The sequence below is a fragment of the Camellia sinensis genome, chromosome 4 (genome assembly GCF_055761805.1).
Source record: "Camellia sinensis isolate YWXY chromosome 4, ASM5576180v1, whole genome shotgun sequence".
In the NCBI taxonomy this organism is placed as follows: domain Eukaryota; kingdom Viridiplantae; phylum Streptophyta; class Magnoliopsida; order Ericales; family Theaceae; genus Camellia; species Camellia sinensis.
Window position 1 is genome coordinate 116481638 of NC_138964.1, and position 12891 is coordinate 116494528.

The following is a 12891-nucleotide window of genomic DNA, read 5'->3' on the forward strand; positions in this document are numbered from 1 at the left end:
AAATATACGATTATATTGGGATGGAGTTTGTGTCAAATATTTGACTTATATATTAAAATATTTTTATGCCACGTAGCTATCAATATACCATTTTCTGTCAAAATAAGAAAACAAATTTTAAGAGTCAACTATTCTTTCTACGTTTCTGTACGCTTTTTTAATAAAAATCCAAAAAGTTAATTAAAATAATTAGTTTTCAAAACAACCATATACCTATTGGGTGGACAAACGTTAGGCCATACTGGATTCGGGTCAGGCTAACACTACATAACAAGGAATTTTGCATCTGTTTAAGCTCGATCCAAAAAATAATTATAAATCCCAAGACCGCCCGTCGGTTATATGTTAAAAAAAAATTAAAATATTTCATAATTAAATTCAATCAAACATTATATTTCTTAAATAAATATATTTGACATCATTATAAATTGAAAGATTTTGTGTATAAATTAGGGGTGGACAAATGTCTAGCCTTGCCAGGTTGATACTACGATTTTGTGTCTGCCCAAGCTCCGGGCCTAACATCGGGTCTCTATATCTGCCCAAGTCCAATTCAAAAAATAATTATAAATCCTAAACTCACCCATCGGGCTTTATGTTAAAAAAAAAATCAAAACATTTCATAATTAAATTTAATCACACATTATATTTCTTAAATAAATATATTGAGATCATTATAAATTAAAAGTTTTCTTAAATATTTTAATGTATTATAAATAAATAATTAATTAATTAATTTAATTACGGTCAAGCCGGGTTTGGTTGAAAATATAAATCTCAAGCCCAACCCATTCATATTTCAGGCTGAAAATGTTGGCACAGCTTGGCCCTATGGGCTAAAACAACCTTTCCAAGCCCTAAAAAAATAGGATTGGGCCAACGGGCCAATATTCACCATATAAATTGAAGGATTTCTTAAAGAAATTTAATCACATATCACCACAAATGTGATTGTCAATAAAATCAACAAAGATAAGTATAGATCCCAATAAAAAATATATATATATTTTTTAATGTATTATAAATAAATAATTAATTAATTGATTAATTTAATAACAGACCGTGGCCAGGTTGAAAGTATAAATCCCAAACACAGCCCATTAATATTTTGGGGCTAAGAATGTTGGCTCAGCCTAACCTTATGAACTAAAATAACCTTCCTAAACCCTAAAAAATAATGCTGGATTGGGCAAGATGGGCAAACCAACAAACTAATATCCACTTGTACCTTAGGGGTGTAAATTTGACCTTGATAGGCCCGACCCATATCAGTCGTCGCGAGCTCCGGCCAAAATTCGAGTCGGCCTGGGACGGCTCATGGCCTAGAAAATTAGGCCCAAGCCCAGGTGGTATTCGTGTCGGTGCACCTGGGCCTAGGCTCAGGGTTGGACCGAGTTTAGGCGGGTCTGAACAATTTTTTTTGTTTTTTCTATTATTTTTTTAATCAAAATTTTATTATTTTTTATTAAAAAAAACATTGGACCTTAGGCGGGTCGGGCTTCAAAATGATAGCCCAAGGTCTCAGGTTAGGCTCGGGCTCGGGCTTGCCCCGGACCCACCTTGGGCCACAGGCAGACTTCGGACCACCCACGGGCCGCAGGCACACTCCAACCCTACCTGTGTGAGAAAAAAATTTATAGAAAGATTAGTAAATATTATAAAAATTAATGATTAAGACCATCTCCAACGGTTCATCAAACCCAGCATCAAATTTAAAATTTGGTGAAAAAGTTACTGTTTGATGCTCCAACGGTTGCACCAAATCGATATCAAAATGAGATTTCACCAATCATTTCATCAAACTGAGAACAGGCGAAGCATTTCACCAAATCATTATTACTGACCGTTGGGGTGATACCAACCAGTCGACCAGCCGGTTGACCGGTCAACCAGTAAAAGATTCAAACAGTTCAAAAAAAAGTTCAAACAGTTCAAAAAAAATCCCTAACCGATCGACCGGCCGGTCGACCACCCGGTCGTAAACGGTTCAGACAATTAAAAAAAAAAAAAATTCCACTCACTAGTAGACCAGCTGGTCGACCACCCGGTTATCCCGGGACAGATTTGGTGAAAGATGAATCGTTGGAGCATCTGGTACTAGATTTGGTAAAATGAGTCATTTTTTATTCAAATTTGATGAAAAATCTGATTCACAGTTAGAAATGCTCTAAAATCATAAATTTTGTGGTGTGTAATAATTTTTCAAAATTTATACTGACATATTACCCAACTCGATTAGAAACCCTAACTCATAAAAAAAATTGTAGCAGACATTACAGATATAAAGCTTCGCGCTTGAATCTCAACCCATTTAAGATAGAGAAAATTGGAATATAAAAGGTTTTGCGCAAGAATTTTTAACACATTTAGCAAAGAGAAAGTTTTTGTGAACTTGGTTTGAGAGAGTAATGGAAGAGATTACAGATGGAGTGAACAATATCAACATCACTGAATCGAAGACGAAGAATCGTATTCAAGTTTCCAACACCAAGAAACCCCTTTTTTTCTATGTCAATCTCGCCAAGGTACTTGTTTTGAGTTTTTAATTCCCTTATATTTCGATTCAAAATCAGATCTTTTGACATTATTATATTTTTTGGGATCTTAATCCAATTGTTAATTGATGGGTTTGCAGAGATACATGCAGCAATACAATGAGGTGGAGCTTTCAGCTCTTGGAATGGGTATCTTGTTCTTATCTATCATATTTATGGATATATATATATATATATATGTATGTATACATTAGGTGCTTTAGTGATTTCATTATTGGCTCCTTTGTCAATCTTTTCATGTCTAGAATTGATTTCTTGACTACTATATTGAACAGTAATTTGGGTGGAGGTTAAAGTTCCATTTAGGAAAAAGTTAGGAACTCAGTTTTACAGTCCCCAATTTCTGATTTGTGTGATGGAGATCAATTTGTTGAAGTGTAGGGTCCATAAGTGAAATGAATTGCAACCATTGATTGTTATTTCTGGGTAAATTCCGGGTAAAAATTTCTGAGTTTGTAGTCCTCATCCATTTAACCGGCATTTTTTTTTCCTTTCTAAGACAACTCCCTAATTACCAAAAAATGGAAGAAAGGAAAAAACAAACTAACAAGAACGAGCGAAATCTTTCCTCTAATTGCATGGATTCACTATTTGGGGGTGCATGTTTGTCTTTCTGTTAGGCTCTTAGTTGGTTTTGTGTTTTGTGTTTTGTGAAAGTTCTTATCATGTTTTTGAAACTTCAATTACATGTTGACAAATGTTGAAATTCAGTCAAGAATCTGCCTGAAAGTCGCACAAATGCAAAGATTTTGGTATGTGTTAACAAAGTTTTTAAAAGCGAATGTGTAACGTGAGGTGTTTTACCCCACATGGGGCGAGGCGTAAGCATTTCAAACTCTGAATTTTTATATTTAGTAAATAATTTAAATAGTTTAAAACAATAAATAAATACATCAAAATTAAATATAAAGGTGTAAACTTTTTTCTACTCGTGGCTTACTGCAGAGAAAGAAGTTAAGCTTAAAAATTGGTATTCTTAACTGTAGTGATTGAGTTTCTCACTGAGCATTAACTTTGTTTTTCCTTGATTGGTTATGTACTTAATTTTTCTTATGCATAAAAGGCATACAAGATGCACCTAAGGCGCATGTCTCAAGATTCTGTGCGCAAGCCTTTGGGAAGTAAAGCTTAAAAATCAAAGCCTTGAGGCGCTTTACCTTAGCCTTGCCTCAAGGCGAGCATCGAAACGAGCCTCAGTAAAGCTTTTTAAAACTTTGTGTGTTAATGTTAAGAATTAGGGAAGAAGTGTATTTATGCATCTTAATATGTTGGATACTTGTTGATTTCCAAGCATGTTTGATTCTAAGAATGAGGTAACTTGCTTAATGTTTTTGCTTTTTGGGTAAACCTTGCACTGTCCATCCAAAACCAAAAATAAATAAATTAATTAATTAATTAAGGAAACCAGGAAAGTTCATGTAACCCAAACATTTTTGCATTAGTCCATTGAATCAGGTGGCTCTAGCAACTAACAATCTTGAGCATAAAATTGGGAATATGTTGGGACAAAAAGTTACCGATAGAGACAGTTGAATGACTAGGGATATTAGGGTATATTTGTCCTTGGGTATTGATAGGTGTGCTAGTCATGAGCTTGGTCTAGACTGTTCAAAATGATGAACAAATATGGTTACATAAAAACATGGGGACATAAACGTATTGTCATTATTATACTTATTGTGTATGTTAGTTTGACCAATGTAAACATAACCTTTGATAATATTTTTCGATTTACTTCTGCAGCAATTGCTACAGTTGTCACCGTCGCAGAGATTCTGAAAAATAATGGTTTTGCTGTTGAGATGAGTGAGTTTTTACTCTTATCGGTTTGGCTGTCCCAACCTTTCTAACTTTTCAATTAATTTGTTGTTTATTGGAATGTTAAATTTGGTTTTCTGAAATCAAAACATGCAGAAATTATGACATCTACTGTGGACATGAAGGATGAATCTAGGGGAAGATCTGTCCAAAAAGCCAAGGTAAGTGTGATTTTGCAAAATTTATAAAGTTTCCGTAACCATTTCCTTCTAAGAATTTTCTATTTGTCCCTTAAAATTATTACTGAAGAATGAACTTGATCCAAGTTTATCTACTTTTATTTCCTGTGCTGATCATGTGACCCAAGTTTCAGCAATGTCAACAGATCATTAGTTAGGATGGTCATCTGGGTCGAAAGTTTTTTCGGATACTTGGTTCTTAAAGATAATTTTGAAATTCACCAGGCCTCACTGCATATGTGGGCTGTCAATGTGAAGCTTTCTAATAATGTATCTACAGCTTTCTATCATGTGGGCTATCATGTTTTTGTTTAGTTTTTATGATCCTCCGGTTGGGAAAATGAATTGTTATATTTTTTATGGGAGATTGCTATATCCATATGAGAGAGGGGGTTGGGAATACACTCCAAAAAGCTGCTAATTAATTAATCCTGTTTTTATATCTCTTATTTGTTAAGTACTACTAGGTTGTACCTTGTATCCTAGGTTGGGAGGAGGAGCTGTTTACATTTGTTAAAGTTTCTTTTTTCAGATTGAGATATTACTGGGCAAGACAGCAAAATTTGACGAGTTGATGGCTGCTCAAGCTGAGGAGAGGGAGAGGGAGAGGGAGAGGGAGAGGGAGAGTGGAGATGTTGAGGTGCAGAGCTGAAGGAAGAAATGTTTGCCATATTCATTGTTCCAACAGTGATAACTATGCGTGGTAGCCAATTCCCGTTGTTACGGCTTCTCTAAATTTGTAGTCCCCTTGCTATTAAGACAGCTTCGCTGGCTTGCGGCTTGAATTTTACCCTCTATATGCTTCTGTAGAGATGATTTCAGTTCAAAGTTTCATTTTGTTCATATCCTAGTTCTTTGCACTTGGTTTATTCTGTTTTGCAGACCCATCAAAGTTAATTTGACATTTGCTTTGAAACTAAATTACCATTTCAAGTTTATTTTTTATTTTATATATATAAATGGAATGCAATAGATAATGATCATACTTGCATAAGCCTACTCTGGGGTTCCTGAATCTAAAATGGTGATTAGATCACTCTCTTCTTTGACCAGCCGAGTACATGCCTCCCTCGCCAGAACTCATCAATGAGCTCTATTGCATACTCACCAACTTCTGAGATTGAGTTGGCCCGTAGTTCTATTTCTCCCAAAATATCCACCAATTTGGTTGAGCAGATCCTCTATAGTGCAAAATATTGGGTTCTCTGCCACAGGTTCTTTGTTTGGGCTCGGGTGAATACTGGGTTATAATCACAGCAAATAGAACTATCAGTCTTATATATGCTATAGTTAGTAGAAAACAATTTCCATTGATGTGGGATTCTCTTGTAGATGACAGAGCTTAATGTTGCAAAATTAGCCTCGGAAATTATCTGGGTCATTTTTATGGCATCAGTAGAGCCAACTTAGGTTGAACCAAATGTCTTATTCAATCTTCATTCATGCTGCTGGAGATGCAAATGCGATTCATTCGGCTTTTAGGGTTCTTGACAGAATGATAAGATACAATTTTGTGCCAAATGATATACTGTAATTTAAAAAAATAAATAAATAAATTATATTGTAATGGCACCAATTTGTAAGCTAATTTTTTTGTCTCGTCTTATTTTTATTTTTCGTGATTTCTATTTTTAACATGTTAATTTTTTTTTTTTTTTTCAACTTTTTACATTAGTCTAGACTTAGATGACCCCTGTTATATGTATATAAAGGTTTCAAAATAAAAAGTTTAAAAAGTTTACTAAAGAAAAAAGTAAGAGAAATTACAAAAAAAATAGAAAAGACAAAAATAAGTAGTCCATCAGTGAGATGTTTCCGAAATCACAAAATAAATGATAAATTTAAAATTAATTACAAACACATGAAATCATTGGTGCACAAAGACAAAATCAGCCATTCCCCTTCTCTCTCGTTTCCCTTTCCCCTACCTCTACAACCTTAACAACCACCACACGCCGCTAGCCCCTTTCTTATCACTCTCCCACCATCTCAATTCCTTTCCCACCCTCCTCGCTCTATTTATCTCGTCTCTTCTCTCTCTATTCTTCCTCAATAACCACCCACTACTATTACACAACTACCATTGGCGACACCATGCACGGTTGCTGCCAATTGCATTGGAGAGGAAGAGGAGATGAAAGACAAAGAGAACCTAAATAGAGGGAAGGCAATGACAATGGCAATGACGGTGGTTGGTGTTGGAGAGCAGAGACTAAGCTGAAACGAAATGAGATGGTGATGGCTAGTGATAGTAATGAATAATGCTTGGGACCCCCTTTTGGGGGTCACCCCCTCACCCCCCCTTTGCCACGTGGCGGGTGGTGATTGGAGGAGCAGGAAAAAAAAGAAGAAAATGTAACCAATGAGAGAGAGAGAGAGGGTCAAAGGGGGTGGGGGAAAAGGGGGGATGAATCATTGTTGGATAGTAATAGGGAAACGTAGACAGGGTGGTTAGAATTGGAAAGTGAGCAAAAATGAGAGGTGACAGTGGTCAGGTTTGAAAAGAGAAGATAAATGAGAGACTATGAGGATGATCGAGGTTAGGGAGGAGAAATAGAGAGAAGGCGATGGTGGTTGGCGATGATAGTGGCGCTATTGAGAGAGGGTGGTAAGAGAAAGAGAGGGGGGTGGTTTGAGTTTATATGAAACGGATATTTTGATCGTCTTCACTTTGCAATTATTTATCATGTATCCATAGCATTTTTTTTTATGGCAAAATTGCATTTAAGTGAAAACTTTATAAAATAAACTTAATTTGATGAAAAAATTTATAGATTTACATTTTAATGTTGCACAATTTTTCACTAATATGTAATTATCAAATTCCACTAAATGATATATTCCCTTCTTTTATTCTTCGATTAAATAGTAATTTATCTTTCTTCTTTCTATTTATTTGTAATTTGCTCAAGAAATTAAGTTAAAATTGATTAGAAAATGGATAAAGTTGACTTATTTTCAATTTGTTTTATTTAAAAAATATTATATATAATCATATTTTTTAAGTGTTTTTTTACTCACTCTTAGATATAAATGAGCGAATCGAATGTGTATTTATTAATATAAGAAGCCTGGTTGGTTAAGAAAGTGACACAATAAATGAAATATAACTTTATTTTTATAAAATTGTTTTTTTACAAAAAAATATCAGAGAGTACTTTTAAAATTTTCAGAATTATGTTAACGAAAAAGTAAAATAGTAGATTTTTGTTAAACTTTTTCAGAATATTATTTATAAGAAAAAAAAATACAAAAAAATAAACGAAGAAAATAAAAACATAACCCAAGAAAACAGAGACATCTATAGAGATCTGTCCAGTGATATCTTGTGTGATTTGTTCAATCTTTTCCTGAAGACCCAAACACAAAATTAACAAACTTTCGCTATCATCATCGAATTGAGAAAGATTTGATTCAGCAGAGTTGCATATGAAATGGTTATGGTGAGCGTGAAAAAGCCCTTATTGATTAGCATTTCACTCTTCACACTCTCTCTCCTCCTCGCCGTCATTTGGTTCACCCCTTCTAATCCCTTTTCCGAAAGCTTGCTTTCCTCTACATCTTCAATGTAAGTATATATATACACCTCTATTTTCTTCTATCTGTTTGGTTGCAGAGAAAAAGAGGGAAAATTTAGAAAAACTCAGTTGTGTTTGATGTTTTGTGATATGGGTTTTCTGGGGAATTAGATTTTGCTTTTCTTTATGACCATCTTTTGGATTAATTGAGATTTGTATTTGAAATTCAGGTCCGAGATGCGTGGAGAAAAAACTCATATATGGAGTGTTCGAAGGATTGTAGAGTGGCGACCTTGTAAATGGTGGCTTAATGGAGATCTAAGTGGTTAGTGAAATTTTTGTTGAGTTCTTTGTTTCTTTTTGGGGTTTATTGTCTGAGATCTTGGTGACATACTTGAGGGTTGTTTTTTTAGGAAATATTTCAATTATACAGTTCATCTTTCAGTTCAGGATTATTTTAGGAAAAAATCAATAAATTTTGAACAATATCAATAAATGAATTCGAAGTAGAACAAGTGGTATGTCTGAAGAAAACAAGGACGGTTATGTTAATATGATTTTGTGGAATCATTGAATTTCACAGATAAATGAATCAAGGTTTTGTTTCTCTACTGAAGTAATTAAGATAGGAATTATTTGAGGGGCTTGTTATGACATTGGAGTTAGGGTTAGTGTTAAGAGGTTTGTAATTTATTTTTTTGATATTTCTGAGTCAAGCTTGACTGGCTTTCAATGCAGACAATTTGCATTTGGTTTTTTGTGTTGAAATGCTGCAGCTCTTCCGGCAGAGAGTAGTGGGTTTATTCGAGTGGATTGCTATGGTGGGCTTAATCAGATGAGAAGGGATGTAAGTACTTCACAGGGTTCTGGTGACTTTTTCTTTTTTCCTTTTTTTGAGTTGATTTTTTGTGCTAAATTTTAAGCTTGATTGGGTATAATTGGATTTTGTTTGTGATGCTTGCAGTTTTGTGATGGTGTTGGCATCGCACGTTTACTGAATGCAACTCTTGTTTTGCCAAAGTTTGAGGTGGCTGCATACTGGAATGAATCGAGGTAGTTGATGGCTATGATTTATGATTAAGAATGGATGTTACCTTGCATTATATGATCTGAGTTATCACTTCAAAATTTAGTAGGAACGGCTTTAAGTCGTTATTCAGGCCCTGAACTCATTTCATTGCATTAGAATTAGATAAATTCCATGAATGCAATGTAGTTTTAACTTTGTTCTATGGCAGCGAAAGAATGGACAAATGGTAAACTCTGAAGTCTATAGATTAAAAGACAAAAACAATCTCAAATCTTGTGGAATCACTTGCGTTGACGAGTGCTTAAAAAAAATCAGTGGAGGGAGTGGAGATAAGTATAGATATTTCAGTAGCTTGTCTAAACTGCGTCCTTGGTTTGCATTGCGGTTTGGTTTTTTCTTCCGAATTTCGTTAATAATTGTGGAATAGTTGGAAGTGTGGTATAGGGGAAGGACATAGTGGGCTTTTATGTTTGTCGACATAATGAGTCCTGATTCAAATTTCAACAAAACCTTTAGCATCTTCACATGTGTGAAACTTTTACTGGAGGTGGATAGAGTGCATTGATCTATTTTCCTTTCTGGAATCTGTAATTATATAGTGGTGGTAGGAATCTATTTGGAGCACCTTTTATTGATTTGAGGAGAAGGAATCAATTGTTGTTCAGTTAGTGAACTGGAAGCAAAGAAAGACACTAATCTTTAATTTCTTTCTGTTCTCTGATGTTCAGGAGTGTAATCTGTTTATGTGGGTCACTTTTTTGCTTGAAGTATACCTTACTCAAAATTTGAACTCATTGGCTGCAGTCCTTGTCTGTAAAAATAGATCTATAGCTTTTCCCCTGTGAGAATTTATGTGCCTGAGTGGATCTGAAATCACAACGCAGAGTACTTTTTTGGTTATCCAGCACATGGTTCTTCAAAAATATGGAATGAAAGAATTGGCTAAGAGTTGCATAGTTCTCCATTGTATGTTTTGTTATTTTTGTATAGAATATGTAACACTTGGGATTTATGTTACCCTCTTTGAGCCAAAATCCTGCCTCCGCAACTGCATACCTTCATGTGTACTGTTGCCACTGTGAATTCAAGTATTATCAGTGTCAAGACTAAGTTTGCCAGGGCCGTCCTTTGTAGATTCTTGCTGGAATTTATGGCATTATCTGTAGTAGGCAGTGATTTTTTTTTTTTTTCAAGCATTGAACTCCTGAATCTTCAAGCAATCCTTGAAACCTTACCTGCTTTGGATCTTTAATAAGCAATAAATGGCCCTTAACAGGGGAACATATCTGGGAGATCGTTAGAAAAACTTTATCTACAACCTTTTGCTTCCATTTTCAATTTGGGGTTCATATATTCCTCAGTGACATAATTACCTAAGAAGTCAGACAATATTTTTCTTATTGGCCACCATTCTTCACAATCACTGTCTAAAATTGACCAAAGCAGACACATGTTTTATACTTCCTTTTCTTTTATTAACTTACAGAATGCCATAAAATAGAGGTGTAAAATTTTTCCCTCTAATCTACTGGTAATTGAACTTTTTCCCTTTAGTATATGTGTGTGCGCATGTTTGTGTGGCAACATTCTTCTAACTCTTTAGTTTGGTCAAAGAAGATAAATCTTTTAGACTTCTTTTACTTCTATTAACTTACAGAACACCACAAAATAGAGATGTAAAAAATTCCCTCTAATCTACTGATAGTTGAACCTTTTCCCTTTAGTTTATATGTGTGTGTTTGCACACATTTGTGTTTTAACATTCTTCTGACTCTTTAGTTTTACTTCAGCGGTTTTGCAGATGTGTTTGATGTGGATTACTTCATTCAACAGATGAATGGCTTTGTTAATGTTGTTAAAGAATTGCCAGCAGAGATTGCATCAAAAGAACCATTCCATGTGGATTGCAGCAAACGCAAAGGCCAATTTGATTACGTCGAAAGTGTTCTCCCTTCTCTATTGGAGCATCGTTATATTTCAATCACACCAGCTATGAGCCAAAGGAGAGATAGGTAATCATGTTGTTCTTGATTGAACAGAAGGTTTCTTGCTTTGGGATTCCATTTATTTTTATTTTACTTTATTTCAAGAAGATCCATTGACCAATTTTAAAGCTATGATAACAGGGCTGAAATAGTAAACGGTGGTAGCTGAGGGATTCTATGCTGCATTTTGTGGGCATATCATGTTTTTGGTTTTGTTAGGTGTACAAAAAGTTGTGCAAGTTGGTTCAGCACCTCTTGCCCTCTTTGGTCAATGAAAGATTTATGTTCCTCCAAATGTCTAATAGGTTGTGTTGGTTTTCTTTATTGGATTATATGAACCTTGGTTCAGCCTTTATTGTTGAATATGTGTCGTAGCAAAGGCACAATATATTCCTCAGTTGCTTCTTGATGAGTGGTTGTTCTTCTCTGTGTGTGATGCTGTTTTAGTCCAATGATGGTTTGTTATTTGTTTTCTAACTGGCAACCTGGAAAAAATAACGAAGTTATGTTTTCTGAGGTCCTTTCTGATGCATCCCTATGTTTTAAATATTGTAGATATCCTCTGAATGCAAAGGCTGCCCTTTGTCAGGCTTGTTACAATGCATTACGCCTTACCAGAGCCTTGGAGAAGAAAGGCTCTGAGCTTCTACAAGCCATACCCAAACCCTTTCTCTCACTTCACCTTCGGTTCGAACCTGACATGGTAGCTTATAGCCAATGCAACTATTCTGGCCTCTCTTCTACTTCCATGGAAGCCATAGAGGCTGCACAGGGAGATCGAAAACCCTGGACTGGAGAAGCTGCCCGTGTTTGGCGAAACCGTGGGAAATGCCCCCTCACTCCTAAAGAGACTGCTTTCATCCTTCAAGCTCTTTCCATCCCAACAAACACAAACATTTATTTGGCGGCCGGAGATGGTCTTATGGAACTTGGAGGGCTAACCTCAGTTTACACTAATTTTTTTACAAAGGCTACACTTCTTAGTGGTGAGGACTTTACAAGCATGCATGGGAACACAAAAGCTGCACTGGATTATTATGTATCGATCAACAGCGATTCATATGTGGCCACATATTTTGGGAACATGGATAAGATGGTTGCGGCAATGCGGGCTTTCAAGGGGTTGTTTAAAACTCTTTTCTTGAGCAGAAGGGCTTTTGCCGAGTTCACTTCTCAGGGCTTGGAGGGGAAGGAGTTGATGGAAGCACTTTGGAGGGCACATAGAGATGATTTTTTGATGGGAAGAGGTTCTGCTTTGCCTGATTGCTTTTGCGAATTCAAATTATGAGAGGGTAAGGTTTTGTTTCTGTTTTTTCATAAATTTTTAAGCTTTGCATTTTTGTTTTTTGTACTGGTGATGGGTGAAACATGTATTATTTTCAATTGTAGGAAGTGTGTCACCCTTGCAATTTGTTAATGCTAGTTCAATATTATTCACTTAATTGACTTTGTAACATTTGTTTTACCCAAGCATTTTACTGTGGGCAAATATGGAGATGACATGAAAATTAAATTCATTCAATTTTTCTACTGAGCAACTCATTTTTTTAGTTCTAATCATAGGAAATATCCTTGTTTATTAGTTTATTTACTTTTTGTCAAACTTAATATATATAGCGGTTGCATTTTGGAATAAAAATTAGGATAAATTATACTGTGACCCACTATATTGATTTTCCTTAAATTCTGAATTGCATAATATTTTATTCCACAATTACATATTTTTTTGTTTGGTCAGAATAGTCCTAATATTTTGGTCTTGGATTAGTAATTACTACTTTATTAGAAGATTGTTAATTACCACTA

The 12891-nt window shown here is 35.1% G+C and overlaps 2 protein-coding genes across 2 annotated transcripts; both read left to right on the forward strand.

Moving 5' to 3' along the window:
• The first annotated feature begins 2168 nt into the window (after nucleotides 1–2168).
• LOC114284183 (uncharacterized protein At2g34160) lies at nucleotides 2169–5395 on the forward strand. Its single transcript, XM_028227081.2, has 5 exons — nucleotides 2169–2525; nucleotides 2636–2684; nucleotides 4299–4361; nucleotides 4470–4534; nucleotides 5085–5395. The coding sequence occupies exons 1-5, from the start codon at nucleotides 2409–2411 to the stop codon at nucleotides 5202–5204; spliced, it is 414 nt and encodes a 137-aa protein (XP_028082882.2). The 5' UTR covers nucleotides 2169–2408; the 3' UTR covers nucleotides 5205–5395.
• Nucleotides 5396–7811: 2416 nt separating this feature from the next.
• LOC114284167 (O-fucosyltransferase family protein) lies at nucleotides 7812–12607 on the forward strand. The gene is made up of 6 exons (XM_028227066.2): nucleotides 7812–8120; nucleotides 8301–8395; nucleotides 8847–8917; nucleotides 9035–9123; nucleotides 10891–11112; nucleotides 11641–12607. Exons 1-6 carry the CDS (start codon nucleotides 7987–7989, stop codon nucleotides 12371–12373), a joined length of 1344 nt encoding a protein of 447 aa, XP_028082867.2. The 5' UTR covers nucleotides 7812–7986; the 3' UTR covers nucleotides 12374–12607.
• Nucleotides 12608–12891: the final 284 nt, after the last annotated feature.